General features: G+C 47.9%; 1 protein-coding gene across 2 annotated transcripts in view; it reads right to left on the bottom strand.

The window, feature by feature from the left end:
* The window catches only part of sptlc1 (serine palmitoyltransferase, long chain base subunit 1), an 81,758-nt gene that overhangs the window by 8,559 nt on the left and 48,237 nt on the right, over positions 1-24,962 (bottom strand). Inside the window, exons 10-14 of one of the 2 annotated variants that reach the window (XM_038804724.1) lie at positions 12,331-12,426; positions 11,690-11,786; positions 10,672-10,726; positions 1,294-1,411; positions 282-355 (exon numbers count right to left, since the gene is read on the bottom strand). In XM_038804724.1, coding sequence (XP_038660652.1) covers positions 282-355; positions 1,294-1,411; positions 10,672-10,726; positions 11,690-11,786; positions 12,331-12,426 — 440 coding nt within the window. Of the gene's footprint in view, positions 1-281; positions 356-1,293; positions 1,412-8,379; positions 8,507-10,671; positions 10,727-11,689; positions 11,787-12,330; positions 12,427-24,962 lie in introns of those variants that run through there. The other variant, XM_038804725.1, reaches the window with a different exon arrangement.

Raw genomic sequence — 24,962 nt, 5'->3', positions numbered from 1 at the left:
CAACTCTTTCAGGACTTGTGGGAGGAAACTGGAGCACCCAGAGGAAACCCACGCAGACACTGGGAGAATATGCAGACTCCGCACAGACAGTGACCTAAGCCGGGAATCGAACCTGGGACCCTGACGCTGTGAAGCAACAGTGCTAACCACTCTGCTATCATGCCTCCCATTTACACCACAGACAACGGAGATCACTGGATTTCTGGGCAGCTTTCTTACATCACTTCCGACCACAAAATCTAGCCATTATAATTATTACATAAAATATGATCAACATTTACCTTGGTGGAGGCAAAATCTTTTCTTCCTTGTCCAAGTAGCGTGCTTGAGTTAATGCGATCCCTCGATTCATGCACTATTAAACGTAACATCATGATCAAAATAGTGTAAGCTTAAGAAAGCATGACATTTAGTGTAAATATAAACGGTTTCAGTCCTCATACTTATCGGAGTTATTTAGATTTAGATTTAGAACAGTACAGCACAGAACAGGCCCTTCGGCCCTCGATGTTGTGCCGAGCGATGATCACCCTACTCAAACTCACATATCCACCCTATACCCGCAACCCAACAACTTCCCCCTTAACCTTACTTTTTAGGACACTACGGGCAATTTAGCATGGCCAATCCACCTAACCCGCACATCTTTGGACTGTGGGAGGAAACCGGAGCACCCGGAGGAAACCCACGCACACACGGGGAGGACGTGCAGACTCCGCACAGACAGTGACCCAGCCGGGAACCGAACCTGGGACCCCGGAGCTGTGAAGCATTGATGCTAACCACTATGCTACCGTGCTGCCCTATGTTACAAGTAGTATCTTATTAAAGTTTACCATACATCTATTACTAACGTTTTGTGGCAAATCACATGCAAATTTACAAAATAATTCTGTCAATCATTCATTCTGAATAGGATGCATACAATTTTCAAAAGGAATTTAATCTTTAATAATTATTAGCTACCGTTCTGTCCATCTGACCTCAAGTACCACCTTGCAATTATACCTATATGTGTGACATATATAATGTGCAAGTTAAACATCACAATCCCAAACATTATACTGAGATCAACCATCACTACTAAACTGTGACCAACAAATTGACTATTTTGGGAAGGGGTAAAAGTAGAAAACTTATTTCAAGTTCATTATAAGTGGTACAAAATAAATATATATCACATCATTCTGCACAATCCTATTTACAATAGTCAACTGAGATGACTAAGAGTCGCATCCAGTGCATGACCATTCAAAACATTTGCACATGCTGCTTTTTCCAAACAAAACTTACATAATCAACAATTTCTTGAAGTAACTTAACATCATTCTCTCGTGATCCTCTGCTCTTTGCCAGCTGCAGATGAATGGCTGGAGAAAATGATTCTCCCACAACTTTCAGGCCGGGGATCCTACAATGTTAAAACAAAAATCAAAAGAAACTTCAGCATAATTCTATTATATAGTCCTCTAAAGTTATGAAAGATGCAGTGTCATAATATTAGTTATTCAACTTAACCTTAAACAGTGCACGATAGTCAGCTTGGCTCAGTTGGTAAAATTCTCATAACTGAGTTGGAAGGGTTTAAGCCTCATAAATCAACAACCAAATTTCTAATTGAGGCTGATACTCTCGAACAGAACCAATGTTAGCCTGTTCAGGCGAACATTCACGTTCATGACATTGGGCGAGATCTCCTGGTGCCATAGCTCCTGGTGAATAGCCTTCCCTTAACCAATGTCATAGTTTCACTTTTTAAAGGTAGTGATTACTACCAGTGCCACATGCTAGTCAGAGTAGAAATGACAGGATATATAGGATGAATATGTGGCTTAAGAGATGGTGTCAGGGGGAGAGTTTCAGATTCCTGGGGCAATGGGACTGGTTCTGGGGGAGGTCGGACCTGGACAAACTGGACAGGTTACACCTGGGCAGGACTGGAATTGATGTCCTATGGGGGTTATTTGCTAGAGCGGTTGGGGAGTGTTTGGAAAAACTGATGGGATTGAAGGCGGATAAATCAATCTGCAACCCAGAGTGCTTAAGGAGGTGGGTCTGGAAATAGTGGATGCATTGGTGTCATCTTCCGGGATTCTATAGATTCTGGAACTGTCCCTACAGATTGGAGGGTACCTCATGTCACTCCGATATTGAAAAAGGGAGGTAGAGTGAAAGCAGGGAATTATAGACCAGTGGGCCCAACATCGGTAGTGGGGAAAATGCTTGAATCCATTATCAAGGACTTTATAGCAGAACATTTAGAAAGCAGTGGCAGGATAAGTCAGAGTCAGCATGGATTTATGAAAGGAAAATCATGAAGACTTCCAGTTGCGGTGATGCGGAGCTACGCCGCACGTTCGGTAGCTCCCGCCATTTTCGGTCTTTTGGGCTCTTTTAAGGACCTGCAGTGGTACTGGTTGGACTTTTCCCCGTGTGGGAACACTTCCTCTAAGATTCTCCGCCAGTGGATGGCCTGGACCAGGAGCGGAGCGGTCAAAAAATTGGCTTTGGAGCAGAGAAAGGTGCGAGGCAGGAAAGGCAAGATGGCGGTGGGCGGGGAATCAGCACCGTGGCAGCAGTGGGCGCGGGAGCAGCAGGAGCTGCTTCATCGCTCCTTCTGGGAGCTGAAGGCAGAGATCCTGGAACCGCTTAAGGCCTCCCTGGACGAGCTCATGGCGACCCAGACAGCTCAAAGTGCGGAGATCCGAGAGCTTCGGCAAAAGGCCTCGGAGAGCGAGGATGAACTCCTGGGCCTGGCAGTGAAGGTGGAGTCACACAAGGCGCTCCCCAAGAAGGGTTCAGCGAGGATGGAGGAGATGGAGAACAGCGCCCGATGGAAGAACCTGCGGATTCTAGGCCTCCCAGAGGGGCTGGAAGGTTCGGATTTGGGGGCCTATGTGACTATGATGCTGAACTCGCTAATGGGCGCGGGGTCGTTCCAGGGACCCTTGGAGGGTGCCCATCAGGTGCTGCTGAGGAAACCCAAGCCAATTAGCCGCCTCGGGCAATGCTGGTCCGTTTTCACCGCTTCGTCGACCGTGAGTGTGTGCTGAAATGGGCGAAGAAGGAGAGGAGTAGCAAGTGGGAGAATGTGGAGGTCAGGATCTACCTGGACTGGAGTGCGGAGGTGTCAAAGAGAAGGGCTGGTTTTAATCGGACGAAATCAGTGCTCCACAAGAAGGGGGTCAAGTTTGGCCTGTTACAGCCGGCACGCCTCTGGGTCACTTATAAGGACCGGCAGCTCTACTTTGACTCTCCGGAGGAGGAATGTTATCTGTTTACTTGGGCGTTTTGTCACGTCTGTTTTTTTTTCCCACTGGTTGAGAGTTTGGGAGTGGTTCGCGGTCCTGTCGGGTCATGTGCCTGTCTTTTCCCGCGTGTTGGGTCGGGGGGGGGGGGCGGGGCTCGGGATGGAATCGTGGGCTTCTCTCCTGTGGTGGAGGAGCAGTGGGCGGGGCCGGCACTGCCCGGGGGGGGGGGGGGGGGGGGGGGGTGGTTGTGTTGCACTGGGGAGGGTGTTGTGAGGCGGGAGCAGCCGGAGTTAGCAGGAGTCAGTTGACTTACGGAAGTACAATGGAAGGGGTTTCGCAGCTAGGGGGGCCCTAGCTTGGGGGGGGGGGTGGTTACCGGGTTGCTGCTGCAATGGCCGGGAAGGAGCTGGAGGATGTAGAGGGGGTCGGGATGGGGATCTGTCGCCGTGGGGAACGGGCTCAGCGGGGGGCGCGGGCACGTGGCGGACTGAGGGAGGGTAATGGCTAGTCGAAGGCGGAGGGGGGCAGGTAGCCCCCTGATCCAGCTGATAACCTGGAATGTGAGGGGACTGAATGGACCGGTCAAACCGGCCCGCGTGTTTGCGCACCTGAAGGGGCTGAAGGCGGATGTGGCCATGCTTCAGGAGACGCACCTGAAGGTGGCGGATCAGGTTAGATTGAGGAAGGGATGGGTAGGCCAAGTGTTTCATTCGGGGCTGGATGCAAAAAATCGGGGGGTGGCGATCCTGGTGGGGAAGAGGGTGTCGTTTGAGGCGTCGAATGTGGTGGCAGACAGTGGCGGGAGGTACGTGATGGTAAGCGGCAAGCTGTAGGGGAAGCGGGTGGCGCTGGTCAATGTATACTCCCCGAATTGGGACGATGCGGGTTTCATGCATGTTGGGCCAGATTCCAGATTTGGAGGCAGGGGACCTGATAATTGGGGGGGGGGGGGGGGGGGGGGGGGGGGGGGGTGGGGGTGGATTTCAACACAGTGCTGGATCTGCCACTGGATCAATCCAGTTCCAGGACGGGTAGGAGTCCAGCGGCGGCTAAGGTGTTGAGGGGGTTTATGGACCAGATGGGAGGGGTGGATCCATGGAGGTTTGCGAGGCCGAGGGCCAGGGAATTTTCATACTTCTCCCATGTGCATGAGGCCTATTCCCGGATTGATTTTTTCATTGAGTAGGGCGCTGATTGCGAGGGTGGAGGATGATGAGTATTCGGCAATAGCCATTTCTGACCACGGCCCGCACTGGGTGGAGCTCGAGCTGGGGGAGGAGAGAGACCAGCGCCCGCTTTGGCGCTTGGAGGTGGGGCTGCTGGCGGACGAGGGCGGGTGGGTTCGAGGATGTATCGAGAGGTACCCGGGGGCCAATGACAATGGGGAGGTCCGAGTGGGGACGGTCTGGGAGGCGCTGAAGGCGGTGGTTAGGGGGGGAGCTGATCTCCATTCGAGCCCACAGGGAGAGGAGAGAGCAGAGAGAGAGGGAGAGACTGGTGGGGGAGATGGTGAGGGTGGACAGGAGATACGCGGAGGCTCTGGAGGAGGGATTGCTTAGGGAGCGGCGTAGTCTCCAGGCTGAGTTCAACTTGCTAACCACCAGAAAGGCGGAAGCTCAGTGGAGGAAGGCACAGGGAGCGGTGTATGAATATGGGGAGAAGGCGAGCAGGATGCTGGTGCACCGGCTCCGTAAGCGGGATGCGGCCAGGGAGATTGGTGGAGTTAAGGATAGGGGAGGATATGTGGTGCGCAGGGGGTTAGACATTAATGGGGTCTTCAGGGACTTATGAGGAACTGCATGGATCGGAACCCCCAGCGGAGGAGGGGGGGGATGGGGCGCTTTTTGGACCGGCTGAGATTCCCGAGGGTGGAGGAGGGACAGGTGGAGGGACTAGGGCGCCGGTTGAGCTGGTCAAAGGGATAGGGAGCATGCAGTCGGGGAAGGCGCTGGGGCCGGATGGGTTCCCGGTCGAATTCTATAAGATGTATGCAGACCTGTTGGGCCCCATGTTGGTTAGGACCTACAACGGCCAAGGGAATGGGGGGCACTGCCTCCGACGATGTCTCAGGCGCTGATTTCCTTTGATCCTTAAGCGGGACAAGGATCCCCTGCAGTGTGGGTCATACAGGCCGATCTCACTCTTAAATGTAGACGTCAAGCTGTTGGCGAAGATTTTAGCCACGAGGATAGAGGACTGTGTGCCACAGGTTATCCACGAGGATCAAACGGGTTTCGTGAAGGGGAGGCAGCTGAACACTAACATACGGAGGCTCTTGAATGTTATAACGATGCCGGCGGTAGAAGGGGAGGCGGAGATAGTGGTGGCTTTGGACGCGGAGAAGGCCTTTGATCGGGTTGAGTGGGGGTACTTGCGGGAGGTGCTGGAAAGGTTCAGGTTTGGGGAGGGGTTTGTCAGATGGGTGAGTCTGTTATATGAGGCCCCAATGGCGAGCTTGGCCACGAATAGGAGGAGGTCGGGGTATTTTCGGTTATACCAAGGGACGAGGCAGGGGTGTCCCTTGTCCCCCCTGCTTTTTGCGCTGGCAATTGAACGCCTGGCCATGGCGCTGAGGGAGTCGAGGAACTAGAGGGGGCTGGTGCGGGGTGGGGAGGAGCACCGAGTGTCGCTCTATGCGGATGACCTATTGTTGTATGTGGCGGACCCGGTGGGGGGAATGCCGGAGGTGATGAGGATTCTCCGGGAATTTGGGGATTTCTCGGGGTACAAGCTCAACTTGGGGAAGAGCGAGCTGTTCGTTGTATACCCGGGGGACCAGGAGGGGGGGGATTGGTAGGCTCCCACTAAAAAGGGCGGAGAGGAACTTCAGGTACTTGGGGGTCCAGGTGGCCATGAGCTGGGGGGCCTTGCATACGCTTAACCTCAAAAGGCTGGTGGAGCAGATGGAGGAGTTCAAGAGATGGGACATGTTGCCGCTGTCTCTGGCGGGTAGGGTGCAATCAGTCAAGATGACGGTGCTCCCGAGATTTCTGTTTCTGTTCCAGTGCTTCCCCATCCTTATCCCGAAGGCCTTTTTCAGGCGGGTTAACAGGAGCATTACGGGGTTTGTGTGGGCGCACGGGACCCCGAGGGTGAGAAGGGTGTTCTTGGAGCGGGGCAGGGATAGAGGGGGCTGGCGCTGCCCAACCTCTGTGGGTATTATTGGGCTGCCAACGCAGCGATGGTGCCTAAGTGGGTAATGGACGGGGAAGGGGCAGCATGGAAGAGGATGGAGATGGCGTCCTGTGTGGGCACGAGCCTGGAGGCGCTGGTAACGGCACCGCTGTCGCTCCCTCCAACGAGGTATACCACGAGCCCGGTGGTGGCGGCTACCCTCAAACTTTGGGGGCAATGGAGACGGCACGGGGGGAGGTGGGGGCCTCTATGGGGTCCCCGATTTGTCCCGGGGAGAATTGATGGTGGGTTCCTGAGTTGGCACATGGCAGGTGTTAGGAGGTTGAGGGACCTGTTTGTAGACGGGAAGTTTGCGAGCCTGGGTGAGCTGGAAGGGAAGTTCGGGCTCCCTACGGGGAACACCTTCAGGTACATGCAGGTAAGGGCATTTGTCAGGCGACAGGTGGCGGAGTTCCCTCTGTTGCTGCCGCGTGGGGTCCAGGACAGGGTGCTCTCGGGGGTGTGGGTTGGAGAGGGGAGGATCTCGGCAACGTACCAAGTGATGCAGGAGGTAGACGAGGCCTCGGTGGAGGAGCTGAAGGGTAAATGGGAGGAGGAGCTGGGTGAGGAGGTGATGTGGGCGGACGCCCTAGGAAGGGTGAACTCCTCTTCTTGTGCGAGGCTTAGCCTCATACAGTTTAAGGTGCTGCATAGGGCTCACATTTTTTTTTTTTTTTTTTTATAAATTTAGATTACCCAATTATTTTTTCCAATTAAGGGGCAATTTAGCATGGCCAATCCACCTACTCTGCACATTTTTGGGTTGTGGGGGCGAAACCCACGCAGACACGGGGAGAATGTGCAAACTCCACACGGACAGTGACCCAGAGCCGGGATCGAACCTGGGACCTCAGCGCCGTGAGGCGGTTGTGCTAACCACTAGGCCACCGTGCTGCCCCCGCATAGGGCTCACATGACCGGGACAAGGATGAGCCGGTTTTTTGCGAGCGAGGACAGGTGTATTAGGTGCTCAGGGAGCCCAGCAAACCATACCCATATGTTCTGGGCATGCCCAGCGCTGGGGGAATTTTGCAAGGACGTAGCAAGGACGGTGTCGAGGGTGGTAGGATCCAGGGTCAAACCGGGCTGGAGGCTCGCAATATTTGGGGTTGCAGAGGAGCCGTGAGTGCAGGAGGCGAAAGAGGCTGGCATTCTGGCCTTTGCGTCCCTAGTAGCCCGGCGGAGGATTCTTCTTCAGTGGAAGGATGAGAGGCCCCCAAGTGTGGAGGTCTGGGTCAACGATATGGCGGGGTTTATTAAATTGGAGAGGGTGAAATTTGCCCTAAGGGGATCAGTGCAGGGGTTCTTCAGGAGGTGGCAACCATTCCTGGATTTCCTGGCAGAACGGTAGAAATAAGGCCGCAGCAGCAAACCGGGGGGGGGGGGTTCTTTCTGTTCTTAGTATTTTCTGTTATTGATATTTTGTGAAAATTTGAATAAAAATTATTTTTTTTTAAAGGAAGGGAACATCATGCTTCACAAATTTGTTGGAATTCTTTTGAAGAGGTAGCCAGTACAGTCGACAAGGAGGAGCCAGTCGATGTGGTATATTTGGACTTTCAGAAGGTGTTTGACAAAGTCCCGCATAAGAGATTATTGTGCAAAACTAAAACGCATAGAATTGGGGGAAATGTATTGAGGTGGATAGAAAACTGGTTGGCAGAGAGGAAACAAAGAGTAGGGATTAATGGGTCCCTTTCAAATTGGCAAGCAGTAACCAGTGGGGTGCCACAGGGATCGGTGCTGGGACCCCAGCTATTCACAATATATATTAATGATTTGGGTGAGGGAACAAACTGTAACATCTCAAAGTTTGCAGTATTTACAATACAAAAAAAACTCAATATTTATTGAAGGAAACAACATTCTTGTTTCAAGTTGTGGAGTAAAGCAATATTTAAAAATAAACATGATTCAACAAATATTTGCTGAAGGCAAATATATGTTAGCGTACCAATCCCAGCTGATGTTACTATTGAACAAATTAGATCCCAGGGTGGAACCCAGCTCTGTAGATTCCTAACTTATTTTTCTGGATACGTGGATGATGGCTGAACAGAGTCTCTGAGGCTGTTGATAAACTTTTAACAAAAGAGTAAGACATTAAACAAGATGAAATGAAAATCGCTTATTGTCACGAGTAGGTTTCAATGAAGTTACTGTGAAAAGCCCCTAGTCGCCACATTTCGGCGCCTATTCGGGGAGGCTGATACGGGAATCGACCCGTGCTGCTGGCCTGCTTGGTCTGCTTTAAAAGCCAGCGATTTAGCCCTGTGAGCTAAACCAGATCCTCTAAATGAACTATTTTACACTATCACTTCATCCCAATAATACTAATCTTTACACAAGTAGGCTTGCATTAACACTGCAATGAAGTTACTGTGAAAAGCCCTTAGTCGCCATATTCCGGCGCCTGTTTGGGCACACAGAGGAAGAATTCAGAATGTCCAAAGCACGTCTTTCGGGACTCGAGAGGAAACTGGAGCACCCGGAGGAAACCCATTCAGACATAGGGATAACATGCAGACTCCACATAGACAGTTACCCAAGCCAGGAATCGAACCCAGGTCCCTGGCGATGTGAAGCAAGGGTGCTAACCACTGTGCTACCTTGCTATACGTTTACAGGCATATACAGCTTAGTAAGGATAACGCTAGTTACAAAATCCATCTTACATATGTTCTCAGTAAGTACACAGTCCACGTAAACCAATAGGTGAAATGTGGTCAGGCATGCCATACTCTGAAACCAAGTGACAGATGCCACCCAAAAAACTTCTACAGATTTTGCATCAGTTCTTCCCAGACACTTGTCACACAGTGAGCCAACTGGTCTCACTGGAACGTGTCTTCTACACAAGGTTTTCCAATCTCTACTCTCAAAGAAAACACCTTTGAATCTTCTCTCAAACTACGCTTTATTTGAGATATTCATCAAGGGTCCACCTCCTGTGTTTTAGACTTTCCTTCCGGTATTCCTCTGTTCTGGATCACCAAGTGCATTCAGGTTTCACCTTCAGTGATCATTCAGATCCCCAGCCGTGCAAACAGAACACCACTGCTTCACAGGCCATATTAAGGTGCCACCAACCTTTGGGTGACTTTGTATCTCTGGTTTTTGGCTATCCAATGTCTCCAGATCTGCACCACTGTCATGTGAGATTACCTTTAAGAAATTAGTGTTTAATAGAATAGCTGTAGTGGGTGTACCTTTAAGAAATGGGTGTTTATTACTGCAGTGATGTCAGAGTGTGGGTGGAGCTGGGCTGTGTGTCAGCTTTTACTTTCGCTTTGGGCTCACAGCTACAGGGTGTGTTTAGTTTCGTTTTGAGAGCTGGATAGCTGCAGACAAAGCAAACAGCTGTAAGGATCTCTCTCTGCAAGCTACAGACTGACTTCAGCTCATTTGGAGATTTCAAAGTGGTACATGTCTCAGTAGAGAAGTTAAACCTGATATTTTTCTGTAAAAGGGTTCTTTTTTTTTGTCTTATGGATGTTGCAAGGAAAGATTAAGAGTTACTTATAGGGTACTGTATTGTTTGGGGGATTTATTGGTGTTGATAGTTGTTAAGATATTTACTGTGGGTTTATAAAGTGCTAACTGGTTTCATAAATAAACATTGTTTTAATTTAAACGTACTGTAGATCTCTGTTACATCACATCTATAAAGGTAGGCCCGTGTGCTCCCCATAACCACAATCTATTAAAGGTTGTGGATCCAGGTGAACTCCATGATACACTTTGGGGTTCTCTAAACCCTGGCCCATAATACCATGCAGTCCTGTCTAAGTTGGAGCCTCTCTTTGCTCTTCACGCTCAACTTCATGGAACAGAACCTTTTTTCCAGATTCCTGTTCTTTGTTCCTGGAACTTTCTTCTGTCCCATACCCTGGTTTCTGGGACTCTTTGTTTGGGGCTTGCTTTCTGCTGTTCCAGTGGATTCTGTAGAAATTCTTACCCCTGGATTACCTTGTTCCAACTGAACTCAAACTATCAATGCGGGTCACTGGTTGCTGGGCAATAGCTTGTTTTTTTTATACCCAGTCTTTGCTTTAAAGTCGTAAAACCCTCATTAAAAGGCAGGTGACATCTAAACAAATCCACAGTCTTACAAGCACCCTTTAAAAATGAAACTAAAACTTAAAGCTGTAGGTTATGCCCAAGTCACATAAATACAAATATTTCCTGACAGTTAGCCAGTAGTTACAAAGTTCAATTGCAAAATACTTAACACACAAGTACTTACCCCTGCAATGCACAATGAATTCGTTGACATTTTTGTCTCAATATGCCGAAAATATCTGCAAAACAGTTAAAACATTTGTATTTTGTTATTTGTTAATATAAGTAACATACATTCTAGATTCCTACCTAATTATTAAATGCTTACATAAATTCACTCACTGACCAATTGTGCGGTAATAAATACTACTTTTTCTCCAAAACTTTGAAGACCCAAGTGTGGAAATCAACTCACTACCATTTTCTCAAGGGCAATTGGAGATGATCAATAAATGCAGGTCTCATCAGCAACACACACATCCTATGAAACATTTTAAAAATGAAGCATTCTGACTTTTCAATGAAGAATATCAATGTGTTTTCATGGCATCGGGAACGCAATTACTGTTGGCAACATAGCTAATGTCACTTAACTATGTTGGGTCCAGAGGTCCAGACTAACGCTTTGGGGACATGGGGTCAATTCCCACCGTGGCAGCTGGTAGAATTTGAATTCAATTAACAAAAAAAATCTGGAATTAAAAGCTGGTCTGGTAATAGTGACCATGAAACCATTGTCAATTGTCATGAAAACCCACGTGGTTCACTAATGTCCTTTCGGGAAGTAAATGTGCTGTCCTTACCCAGTTTGGCCGACATGTTACTCCAGGCCTATAGCAATATGGTTCACTCTTAACTGCCTTCTGAAGTGGCCCAGCAAGCCACTTAGTTTAAGGGCAAATTAGGGATAGGTAACAAAAGCTAGTCTTGCCAGCGATGCTCACATCCTCTGAAAGAATTAAAAAACAAAGCTTTGCCTTGCTTAAGTCAATCATTTGCGCATAAATGACTGTTAAATTTGACTTCATCCTTTCAGAAGAGCCAAGGTCAGCTTCCAGTTGCAGTTTCCCTTTGGGATCATAAATTAAATGGGATCGTGGATTTGGTTATGCCAATCTGTGATGTATTACTTTGGTGCCCAAACAAGCAAAGCCACATGAAAATAAATTGGCTCATATTAAATCAACGAGTAGTTTCAATACCTGGGTCATCCTCCATAATGTTGAGAGCCTCTATGGCAGCAGAAGCAAGCATTGGTGGTAAAGATGCTGAGAAACAATAACCTTGTCCTGAAAGTCGCTTAAGAGAAAAATATGAAAACTGCATTAATTGAAATACATCGTAAGGAAAGCTCATCTCTAGAATACAACAATAAGAATTTTAGCTTACTATTTTCAAATTAACTGATGACAATTACATTCAATCAAGGGACTCCAAATAAACAAAGGCAAGAATATGGGACTCGTCATGTAACATAGTCAGTTTGAGAAAGTGACAAATCTATAAGTCAATTCCTTCAATACAGGATCATTCCCAGAGCAGAATCTTTGGGGAATAAATAAGTAATTTTAAAAAATCTAGCAGGGACATGTTTCTATCTATAATGGTGAAGCAATTTAATAAAGCAATTTTAAAAGTTATTTTCCTTTGTTCCAAATTGTTCGCCCCACTGGGGACTTCCCCCCCCCCCCCCCCCCACAGGTACCAATTACGTTTGCTAATTAAACATGAGTATGTACATCAACAGTGATGCTGGTGGGCTATCTGATTGTGAGATTAGATCTGGGGGGTTGGAATAGAGTGAATTGACCATTTAATGTATAAACTTAAAAAGCAGACTTACCTGGTGATCAATAACAAACGATCTTCCACAGCAAAATCCTCCAATGGAGGCCAAGGCGTTCTCCATATTTGCACTTATAAGATCAATGTCATTAATCTGTATTATTTGAATTGAGAGGAAGAGGATTATCAAACTTTGTCTCAAGATGGAAGGATTTATGAAAAACAGTGTGAAGTCTCATCATAATTGATATTACACAATGGCATTGCCAGCAAAATGTCATATTTTGTTAGGTGGCCATGTTGTGATTCCCATGTGGAAAAACATGGGAGACGATCACTTAGGAAACCTGAAAATACAACATTCAAACCAACCTGCCACCTGCTTTATATACATATCATCTTACATTTGTTCAAAACATCAAAGAAGCATTACACACCTTCACCACACCTCCAATCCCCCAAAGTTTTTGTGTTGCTGGCAACCAGGATTTATTGGCTTTCCATTGAAAAGGTAATGCGTCTTCTCTGATTGTTTCATATTCCTGAATGAGGTGTTGGGGCCTCAACCGTTCAATGTATCGATGAACAATTTAGATGATAGGACAGAAAGCCATATATCCAAATTTGCCAATGACACAGATGGCAAAGTAAATAGTCTGGAAAGCGGGGTGCACAAGGTGCCAAATACCGTGGCAGGAAACGGCACCAACTCTCAGCTTTCCTTAACCAGCAGCACCGCCCCCTCTGCATAGGCGTCCATATCCACAGGTCACATGAATACACATGCCAACTCTGAAACCTGGCCATTGACCCAAATGTGATGGAGTTCCTAGACACAGCATCTTAATTGGCTGCATCCAGGGAAGTCTACCAGACAAGTGCACCAGTGTCTATGCATCCTCCTTTCCTGGGCCTTGACACTTGCAGTGTCCAGAGCATCCAAGCAGCTCGGATGAAGAGGATGAGGCGCTGGAACTGCCTTGGGCCAATGCTGCAATGATGCAAATGAGGTAGCATAGCCTCCACCTCTATCTGCATGGGTGCAGGTGGTCACAAATAACGATCCCCCAAACACACCACCACCCAAAGAAAAACACAAAACTCCATTTTTAGGAGGAACAAAGTTGAAAAAAAAACGCTGAAAAATAAGCTTGAATTTTCAATGATGTGGATTAAACTCCAATGATGGGAAAACATTTTAAGACAAGAATCTCTTTAATCATTTAAAAGTTATTTCATGTCTTTTCATACTGCATTGTAACAGTCTATAAAAGGCTGATTGTTAATACCACTTGTGCACATGTCAACCAAAGTACTGGAGAAGTGAGAAAGGAGAGGTAGAGTCTGTGAAACAAAACCTAAACAGGTTCCACAGAAGAGGGTAGAAAGATAAGCCACATTCTTCTCAAAGTTTGTTGTTCAATGTCAGAGTTCAGGTAGAATAGTCCTCAAGTCACAAGTGACTTGAATGGAGTCAGGACCCATAAATAGTCCCAGATTGCAATTATTTTCTAAATCCGGGAGAGGAGGAAATCTCAGGTTGAAGGCAACCTTCTTCTGACCTCCATTTTTGTATAAATTCTGCTGAGGCCAGATCGGTGTTGTGCCACCAAAGGTGAACGCAGGATCAGTCTTATTTAAAAACAACTCTTAGCTCTGCCCCAGTACCCTCCCACTTCCCTGGTGACCAGGACTTGGGAACTAGTTTCTCTTTCTTTAGCTCTGTTCTCAAGCAAAAAAGATTTGCATTAGTTAGCTGCTTGGCAGCTTCTAATGGTCATTTTTTATTAATTACTCATGTTTTAAATGATCAATTTATTGCATCACCTTTTTTTTTTGCTCAACAAGTTGTCAATGTCTCCTTCATATCTTTTTTGAAAATTCATATTTAATGCAGTGCCAAACCAGATTTCAGGCAGTTGCTGCTGGGTTTCTGTTAAGGGGAATGAGAGGCTCACAAGATTTCTAATTTACTTTTGAAGAGCAAGCAAGAGGTTATTTTTAATCCAGTAGATTGTAGCACGTCTGTTGACAACTGTGCAGAGACAAAAAGAGGTCAGTGACCCTTCCTTGGAACTGGTGTAGATTGTGGAACTGAAGCATTGAGTCAGTGTCTCTCTGCAGTGCCTGGCCTGCTGAGTATTTCCAACATTTTCTTTATAGTTCAGATTCCTGGCACCTGCAGTACTTTTCTCCTTGTGTGCGATGTGGGAGCTCAGGAACACATCCACTGTCCCTGGCTCTTTCACGTGCAAGAAGTGTGTTCAGTTGCAGCTCTTGTTAGACCGCTTGACGGCTCTGGAGCTGCGGATGGACTCACTTTGGAGCATCCGCGATGCTGAGGAGGTCGTGGATAGCACGTTTAGCGAGTTGGTCACACCGCAGGTGAAAGTTACTGAGGGAGATAGCAAATGGGTGACCAAAAGACAGAGCAAGAGTAGGAAGGCAGTGCAGGTGTCCCCTGCGGTCATCTCCCTGCAAAACAGATATACCGCTTTGGATACTGTTGAGGGAGATGGCTCACCAGGGGAAGGCAGCAGAGGCTAGGTTCATGGCACCGTGGCTGGCTCTGCTGCACAGCAGGGCAGGAAGAAAAATGGCAGGGCTATAGTGATAGGGGACTCGATTGTAAGGGGAATAGATAGGCGGTTCTGTGGACGCAATAGAGACTCCAGGATGGTATGTTGCCTCCCTGGTGCAAGTGTCAAGGATGTCTCAGAGCGGCTGCAGGACATTCTGGAGTGGGGGGGGGGGGGGGGGGGAAAAGAGGGTGAACAGCCAGCTGTCGTGGTGCACATAGGCACCAGCGATATAGGTAAAAAACGGGATGAGGTCCGACAAGCGGAATTCAGGGAGTTAGGAGTTAAACTAAAAAGTAGGACCTCAAAGGTAGTAATCTCAGGATTGCTACCAGTGCCACGAGCTAGTCAGAGTAGGAATGTCAGGATAGATAGGATGAATGCGTGGCTCGAGAGATGGTGCAAGAGGGAGGGATTCAAATTCCTGGGGCATTGGGACCGGTTCTGGGGGAGGTGGGACCAGTACAAACCGGACGGTCTGCACCTGGGCAGGACAGGAACCGATGTCCTGGGGGGGGTGTTTTCTAGAGCTGTTGGGGAGGGTTTAAACTAATGTGGCAGGGGGATGGGAACCGATGCAGGAAGTTGGAAGGTAGTAAAACAGGGACAGAAACAAAAGGAAGTAAGGGGAAAAGTGCAAAGCAGAGAAGACATAGTCAAAAATCTAAAAGGGCAACAGTACAAGGTACAGTGACTGAGGGGAGCTCAGTGAATAGGTCCAGTAATAACAAAAGGAATAAAACTGGAGATGTTAAGATTCAAAACAGAGGTAAAAAAACCAACATAAGTGTACTTTACCTGAATGCTCGTAGTATTCGGAATAAAGTAAATGAGTTGATGGCACAAATCATCGTAAATGACTATGATTTAGTGGCCATTACTGAAACATGGTTAAAGGATGGTCACGACTGGGAGTTAAATATCCGAGGGTATCAAACTATTCGGAAGGACAGAGTGGATGGTAAGGAAGGTGGTGTTGCTCTGTTATTTAAGGATGACATCCGGGCAATAGTAAGGGATGACATTGGTGCTATGGAGGATAAGGTTGAATCCATTTGGGTGGAAATCAGGAATAGTAAGGCGAAAAAGTCACTGATAGGAGTAGTCTATCTATCGGCCACCAAATAGTAACGTTATGGTGGGGCAGGCAATAAACAAAGAAATAACTGATGCATGTAGAAATGGTACAGCAGTTATCATGGGGGATTTTAATCTACATGTCGATTGGTTTAACCAGGTCGGTCAAGGCAACCTTGAGGAGGAGTTTATAGAATGTATCCGCGATAGTTTCCTAGAACAGTATGTAATGGAACCTACGAGGGAACAAGCGGTCCTAGATCTCGTCCTGTGTAATGAGACAGGATTGATTCATGATCTCATAGTTAGGGATCCTCTCGGAAGGAGCGATCACAATATGGTGGAATTTAAAATACAGATGGAGGGTGAGAAAGTAAAATCAAATACTAGTGTTTTGTGTTTAAACAAAGGAGATTACAAGGGGATGAGAGAAGAACTAGCTAAGGTAGACTGGGAGCTAAGACTTTATGGTGGAACAGTTGAGGAGCAGTGGAGAACCTTCCAAGCGATTTTTCACAGTGCTCAGCAAAGGTTTATACCAACAAAAAGGAAGGACGGTAGAAAGAGGGAAAATCGACCGTGGATATCTAAGGAAATAAGGGAGAGTATCAAATTGAAGGAAAAAGCATATAAAGTGGCAAAGATTGCTGGGAGATTAGAGGACTGGGAAATCTTTAGGGGGCAACAGAAAGTTACTAAAAAAGCTATAAAGAAGAGTAAGATAGAGTATGAGAGTAAACTTGCTCAGAATATAAAAACAGACAGTAAAAGTTTTTACAAATAAATAAAACAAAAAAGAGTGGCTAAGGTAAATATTGGTCCTTTAGAGGATGGTAAGAAGTCTTACAACACCAGGTTAAAGTCCAACAGGTTTGTTTCAAACACGAGCTTTCGGAGCACGGCTCCTTCTTCAGGTGGCCGTGGTCCATTTGGGTGGAAATCAGGAATAGTAAGGCGAAAAAGTCACTGACAACTGGCGCCCAATTACCATCGGTCCTATGCTGCTTCGCCTCTTTACAAAAATCATAGCGAAACGCCTCAGTGAGACAGTTTGGATTAACCCTAGGCAGAAGGGTTTCCTGGCAGCCACTCCCGGATGCAATGAGAACATTGCAATCCTCGAGAACATCATCTTTTGAATAGACTACTCCTATCAGTGACTTTTTCGCCTTACTATTCCTGATTTCCACCCAAATGGATTCAACCTTATCCTCCATAGCACCAATGTCATCCCTTACTATTGCCCGGATGTCATTCAAGGAGCCGTGCTCCGAAAGCTCGTGTTTGAAACAAACCTGTTGGACTTTAACCTGGTGTTGCAAGACTTCTTACTGTGCTCACCCCAGTCCAACGCCGGCATCTCCACATCATGGCTTTAGAGGATGAGAAGGGAGTTTTAATAATGGGAAATGAGGAAATGGCTGAGGAACTGAACAGGTTTTTTGGGTCGGTCTTCACAGTGGAAGACACAAATAACATGCCAGCGACTGATAGAAATAAGGCTATGACAGGTGAGGACCTCGAGGGGATTGTTATCACTAAGGAGGTAGTGATGGGCAAGCTAATGGGGCTAAAGGTAGACAAGTCTCCTGGCCCTGATGGAATGCATCCCAGAGTGCTAAAAGAGATGGCTAGGGAAATTGCAGATGCACTAGTGATAATTTACCGAAATTCACTAGACTCTGGGGTGGTCCCGGTGGATTGGAAATTAGCAAACGTGACACCACTGTTTAAAAAAGGAGGTAGGCAGAAAGCAGGAAATTATAGGCCAGTGAGCTTAACTTCGGTAGTAGGGAAGATGCTGGAATCTATCATCAAGGAAGAAATAGCGAGGCATCTGGATAGAAATTGTCCCATTGGGCAGACACAGCATGGGTTCATAAAGGGCAGGTCATGCCTAACTAATTTAGTGGAATTTTTTGAGGACATTACTAGTGCAGTAGATAATGGGGAGCCGATGGATGTGGTATATCTGGATTTCAAGAAAGCCTTTGACAAGGTGCCACACAAAAGGTTGCTGCATAAGATAAAGATGCATGGCATTAAGGGTAAAGTAGTAGCATGGATAGAGGATTGGTTAATTAATAGAAAGCAAAGAGTGGGGATTAATGGGTGGTTCTCTGGTTGGCAATCAGTAGCTAGTGATCCGTGTTGGGCCCACAATTGTTCACAATTTACATAGATGATTTGGAGTTGGGGACCAAGGGCAATGTGTCCAAGTTTGCAGATGACACTAAGATGAGTGGTAAAGCGAAAAGTGCAGAGGATACTGGAAGTCTGCAGAGAGATTTGGATAGGTTAAGTGAATGGGCTAGGGTCTGGCAGATGGAATACAATGTTGACAAATGTGAGGTTATCCATTTTGGTAGGAATAACAGCAAACGGGATTATTATTTAAACGATAAAATATTAAAGCATGCCGCTGTGCAGAGAGACTTGGGTGTGCTAGTGCATGAGTCACAGAAGGTTGGTTTACAGGTGCAACAGGTGATTAAGAAGGCAAATGGAATTTTGTCCTTCATTGCTAGAGGGATGGAGTTTAAGACTAGGGAGGTTATGTTGCAATTGTATAAGGTGTTAGTGAGGCCACACCTGGAGTATTGTGTTCAGTTTTGGTCTCCTTACTTGAGAAAGGACGTACTGGCACTGGAGGGTGTGCAGAGGAGATTCACTAGGTTAATCCCAGAGCTGAAGGGGTTGGATTATGAGGAGAGGTTGAGTAGACTGGGACTGTACTCATTGGAATTTAGAAGGATGAGGGGGGATCTTATAGAAACATTTAAAATTATGAAGGGAATAGATAGGATAGATGCGGGCAGGTTGTTTCCACTGGCGGGTGAAAGCAGAACTAGGGGACATAGCCTCAAAATAAGGAGAAATAGATTTAGGACTGAGCTTAGGAGGAACTTCTTCACCCAAAGGGTTGTGAATCTATGGAATTCCTTGCCCAGTGAGCAGTTGAGGCTCCTTCATTAAATGTTTTTAAGATAAAGATATATCTTTTTTTGAAGAATAAAGGAATAAAGGGTTATGGTGTTCGGTCGGGAAAGTGGAGCTGAGTCCACAAAAGATCAGCCATGATCTCATTGAATGGCGGAGCAGGCTCGAGGGGCCAGATGGCCTACTCCTGCTCCTAGTTCTTATGATCTTATGACTGATGCCACTTACTGGAAGGTTTTGCCATTTTTAATCTTGGGGAGTGGAACCAGAAGTCATGCACCAACTGAAAATGTCACTGTAGTTCAAGATATTCTGATTTGTACACAGGATTGCTGTTTGCTGTGTTTAGAGGTTCAAGTATTTTGGATGTTGCATAGAGGCAGGTTCAAAGAAGCAGAGCTGATTGCATTTTATAGTTACGCTATGTGTAATTATCTGACAAAACTGAGGTCATAAAAAGCATATCATACCTGTGCTTTCGATGGGCTTTACAAAGAGGCATAGAGTACAAAAGCCAAGAGGTTTTGCTGAGCCTATCTAAAATGTGTGACCCCACTGTGACTATGGTTCTCACTTCTAGGCACCCAATGTGTAGGGCGTTCAAAAGAGATTTAATAGAAAGACAGATTAGAGAAATTGGGGTTATTCCCTTTCGCGTTTGACAGGATTTTAAAAAAATTCAAGTTTTCAGGTTTTTACAATTATCACATCAAACCAAAGAAGAGAAACAAAGCCATAAGTATCAACGTGGAACAGCTACAGCCACATAATAGAAGTCATTGCAAGCATAGGAAGAATAAGATAGGACGAGTCGGGGGCAATATCCCCAATGTGTTCCTTCCACAAATACGTTCCCTCTGCACCAAGGCAGGATACAGTCAACCACACATAGTTACATCACACCCACCCATAGCTTAAAAATAAAGAATCAAAATCCCCGAGTGCTCCAGAGCGAAGGGAGGATTACATTGACACCCACACAGCAACCTGACTCCCTTCACATCCCAAGGGAGAATAGACAATCATCATATTGCAACAAGACTACAACGAGAGGACCACAAGTCCAAGGAAATCTCAGGCCTCAGCCCCAGGGTCTCCCATAGAAAATTAAGAAAAGAACAAAAAGGAAGGAGCAAGGACCAGAGCTACCAAATCCCATCCACCGGGTCCCAGTCCAAGGGAGGAACAGCCGACCAGACAATCAAGTAGTGACACATTCCCTTGGGAACACCAATATAGCCATGAGGCCAGAGGTTAGGAAGGATATCATCAGACCCAACTAGAAAGGGGGAACCTTGTCTGAGAGAGATGGGGGTGTCAGTGCACTCCTCAAAATGAGGGGCACCCTGGGAAGGAGGGTAAGCCCACTTCCACCCAGCACCAGGAAACCCACTCTGACAACTAGGACCACTCAGGGAAATGGTAGAGCTACCAGAAAACCACTTCTCAAACGGGCCTGCTCATTTAACCATAGCACAGAGATCTGCCATTGTAGCATCACCACAAAGTAGCTTGGGAGTAAACCAAGTACAAAGTGAGGAACACCTCGGAGGTGTCTCGGAGGAAGAAAAAGGATAAAAAGAGCAAGGACTATTAGAACTAATCACTCAGACAATAGAACTATCTGAGCTACCGCCCAAAGGCATTCCAAAATGGATGTGAACCTGCCAACCAAACCACAGGGGATCTCACTCCTACCGTGGGAGAAAAAAAAAGGGTAGTTGTTAGGTACAACGCTCACCTGGGTGTCAGCTCTAGCCACACCGGGCTCTCCCTATGCACACCCTGAGAGAGAGAGCACCCCCATTCCATGGGCACACCAGGATACTGACCACGGTGCCGTGTCTGGCCTAGCCCACCACTATCACAAAAAGAAACTCAGGAAAACATAACCCCAAGAACCTCCATGAACCTCCATGCAGCCCCGAACCTTACACCCCACTAACCCAGTCCTAATCAGGACAAAGCACTCCTCTCCACACCCTGTCCAACAAAAAAGGACATACAAATTGGCCCCAGCCAATGGGGAACACAGCACCAAGGAGGAACTGTCAAGGCATCAACATCATGGGCACCCTGGGAGGGAAATCTGATCCTCCCCCCACCACTCCCCTCAAATCCCAGAGGCCACCAACCATGCCAAGTCAGCACCAGAACCAATACAACACCCACCCAGATGGGAGAAGAGAAGGAGACGCTGCAGATGGGAGAAGAGGAGACATCCAGCAAGATCATGGAAAATATCATTATATAAAATGATACTCAAGGTCACCCTTGTCCTCAATGAAGCTCCAGCAGCAACAAAAATAGCGAGAGAGAGAGACTGACTTATCAGGAAAAGAGACTGATTCAACCCAAGGGAAGAGCCAAATATAACCCAGTCCTCGTCAGGATAACATGTAGTCTCGAAATGGATCATAGAATTGCTGCAGTGCAGAAAGAGGCCAATCGGCCCAAAGTCTGCACCGACCCTTGGAAAGAGTAGCCTACCTATTCCTGTAACCCCACCTAACCTTTTGGACACTAAGGGGCAATTTAGCAAGGCCACTCCACCTAACCTGCACATCTTTGCACTGTGGGAGGAAACCAAAGCACCCGGATGAAATCCACGCAGACATGGGGAAAAAGTGCACACTCCACACAGACAGTCACTCGAGGCTAGAATTGAACCCGGGTTCTCAGTGCTGTGAGGCAGCAGTGCTAACCACTCTGCCACATAAGTGCTCGGAATCCAAATGAAAGAAAAAAGTAGAAATCCCCCCCCCCCCCCCAAAAACCTTCCACTCCACTCATCTTCCTTCTAAGCACCGAGGGGGGACAAAGAGAGAAAAGACAGCAAAAAGTATACCCCTCCATTTACCACAACGATTCTCAAGACAGCATATGGCCCAAATACATTTGGGGTAAAGAATAAAGACTGCACAAATCCCATATTCAAAATCTGGCTTAACATATGAACTTGTTAAATCAGGATAATCAATGGTACAGGCCATCACACCCACATTATTCACTTCCTTGTAAACAGAAAAAAATTAAAACATCAAGCAGACAACATGAACATAATCAACAGGGAGCAAAGTCCAGGACAATAACAGATGTAGAAATGCAAGATAGTCCAGAGAATAAAGGCACGAAGAAAGCCAAAATCAAGATCAATGAACACTCTTCAGGATCTCTCAAGGATTCCAACGATTGAAGAACAAGACACCATTACTTCCACTATGCCGTCTCACCAGACCCCAGGCGATCAACAACCGAGGCTCCGGTCAGGGCTATGACTCGACCGATTCAGCCACCTATAACTCCATAAGACCGGCAACAGGAACAGGACAACACAGGACCAGTGCATGGAGCAGCACCCCAGCCTTGAAGACAAGATCAGATAGCTCCATCGAATTTAATTTGACCATTTAATTTTCCTAGCCTCTATATTGGGATTCCCGAACCATGGCGCCCAATTCTTTTTTTTTTTTTTTTTAAATAATTTTTATTGAAATTTTTCGATACAAACATTTACCCCTACTACATTTTAAATTATAACACAACAAATCCCCCCTGGAAAATCCTCCCCACGCCCTCCCCCGCGCGCACCCCCCCACCCCCCCCCCCCCCCCCCCCCCCCCCGCGCTACCAGTCTAGCAACCAAACCGTTTTCTCCCTTTCTGCCGATGGCCTCGGGCAGTCATTGCCCGCGACCCCCCGCTGACGTGCTCCCTTCGTTGCTATCCCCCCCCCTCCCTTCTCCCCCCCCTTTCTCCCCGGGTTGCTGCTGTTTCGGCCTCCAGTTCCTATCTCTGATCCAGAAAGTCAAGGAAGGGCTGCCACCGCCGGAAGAACCCCTGTACCGACCCTCTTAGGGCGAATTTGATTCTTTCCAATTGGATGAAGCTTGCCATGTCGTTTAACCAGGTGTTAACACTTGGTGGCCTTGTGTCCCTCCACTGAATCAAGATCCTTCTCCGAGCTACCAAGGACGCAAAGGCCAATATTCCGGCCTCCCCTGCCTCCTGTACTCCTGGCTCCACCCCAACCCCAAAAATCGCTAGCCCCCACCCTGGTTTGACCCTGGTTCCCACCACTCTCGATACCGTCCCCGCCACCCCCTCCCAGAACTCTTCCAGTGCCGGGCACATCCAGAACATATGTACATGGTTTGCAGGGCTTCCCGAACACCTAACACACCTGTCCTCACCCCCGAAGAACCGACTCATCCTAGTCCCCGTCATATGGGCTCTGTGCAGCACCTTAAATTGGATGAGGCCCAACCTTGCGCACGACGACGACGAATTGACCCTCTCTAAAGGCATCCGCCCATGTCCCATCTTCTATCTGCTCTCCCAGCTCCGCTTCCCACTTGTCTTTCAGCTCCTCTATCGATACCTCCTCCACCTCCTGCATTATTTTGTAGATGTCCGAGACCTTCCCTTCTCCGACCCAGACCCCTGACAGCACCCTATCACTCACCCCTCTATCGGGAAGCAAGGGAAATCCTTCCACCTGTCGTCTGGCAAATGCCTTCACCTGCAGGTATCTAAACGTGTTCCCCGGGGGGAGCTCAAATTTCTCCTCCAGCTCTCCCAGGCTCGCAAACCTCCCCTCTATGAACATGTCCCTCAGTTGCCTGATGCCCGCCCTGTGCCAGCTCTGGAATCCCCCGCCAGTGTTCCCCGGGACAAATCTGTGGTTCCCTCTCAGTGGCGCCGCCATCAGACCCCCCACTTCCCCCCTGTGTCGCCTCCACTGCCCCCAGATTTTAAGGGTGGCCACCACTACCGGACTCGTGGTATACCTTGTGGGGGGGAGCGGCCATGGTGCCGTTACTAGCGCCCCCAGGCTTGTATTGCCGCAGGACGCCCTCTCCATACGTTTCCAAGCTGCCCCCTCCCCCTCCATCACCCACTTGCGCACCATCGATGCGTTCGCCGCCCAGTAGTATCCGGAAAGATTGGGTAGCGCTAATCCTCCACTGTCCCTACTCCGTTCCAAGAAAATCCTTCTCACTCTAGGGGTGCCATGTGCCCACACATAGCCCATAATGCTGCTAGTTACCTTCTTGAAGAAGGCCCTGGGGAGAAAGATGGGCAAGCACTGGAACAGAAACAAGAACCTCGGGAGGACCGTCATTTTGACTGACTGCACCCTCCCTGCTAGCGACAGCGGTACCATGTCCCACCTCTTGAACTCCTCCTCCATCTGCTCCACCAGCCTTGAAAAGTTCAGCTTGTGGAGGGTCCCCCAGTTCCTTGCCACCTGCACCCCCAAGTACCTGAAGCTCTTTACTGCTCTCTTAAAGGGGAGCCGCCCAATTCCCTCCCCCTGATCTCCCGGGTGTATCACAAAGACCTCACTTTTACCCACATTTAATTTATATCCCGAAAAGTCCCCAAACTCCGCTAGTATTTCCATTACCTCCGGCATTCCCCCTTCCGGGTCCGCCACATATAACAACAGATCATCCGCATAGAGTGATACCCGATGTTCCTCCCCTCCCCTTGTCAGTCCTCTCCACCCCCCTGAACCCCTCAGTGCCATCGCCAACGGTTCGATCGCTAATGCAAATAGTAAGGGGGATAGGGGGCATCCCTGCCTGGTACCTCGATGGAGCCCAAAATACTCTGACCTCCTCCCGTTTGTAACCACACTCGCCATCGGGGCCGAATACAGCAGCTTCACCCACTTGATAAATCCCTCCCCAAACCCAAACCGTTCCAGCGTCTCCCACAGGTATTCCCACTCCACCCTATCGAATGCCTTCTCCGCATCCAGTGCTACCACTATCTCAGCCTCCCCCTCCACTGCTGGCATCATAATCACATTCAACAGTCTCCGGACATTTGTGTTAAGTTGTCGTCCCTTTACGAACCCCGTCTGGTCCTCATGGATTACCCCTGGCACACAATCCTCTATTCTGGTTGCCAGGACCTTTGCCAACAGTTTGGCATCTACATTCAAGAGGGAGATAGGCCTGTAGGACCCGCACTGTACAGGGTCTTTGTCCCGCTTCAGGATCAAGGAGATCAGGGCCTGTGACATTGTCGGGGGCAGAACCCCCCCCTCTCGCGCCTCATTGAAGGCTCGCACCAGCACTGGACCC

The sequence above is a fragment of the Scyliorhinus canicula genome, chromosome 8 (genome assembly GCF_902713615.1).
Source record: "Scyliorhinus canicula chromosome 8, sScyCan1.1, whole genome shotgun sequence".
NCBI classification, from domain to species: domain Eukaryota; kingdom Metazoa; phylum Chordata; class Chondrichthyes; order Carcharhiniformes; family Scyliorhinidae; genus Scyliorhinus; species Scyliorhinus canicula.
This window is presented reverse-complemented; position numbering and strand designations above follow the sequence as displayed.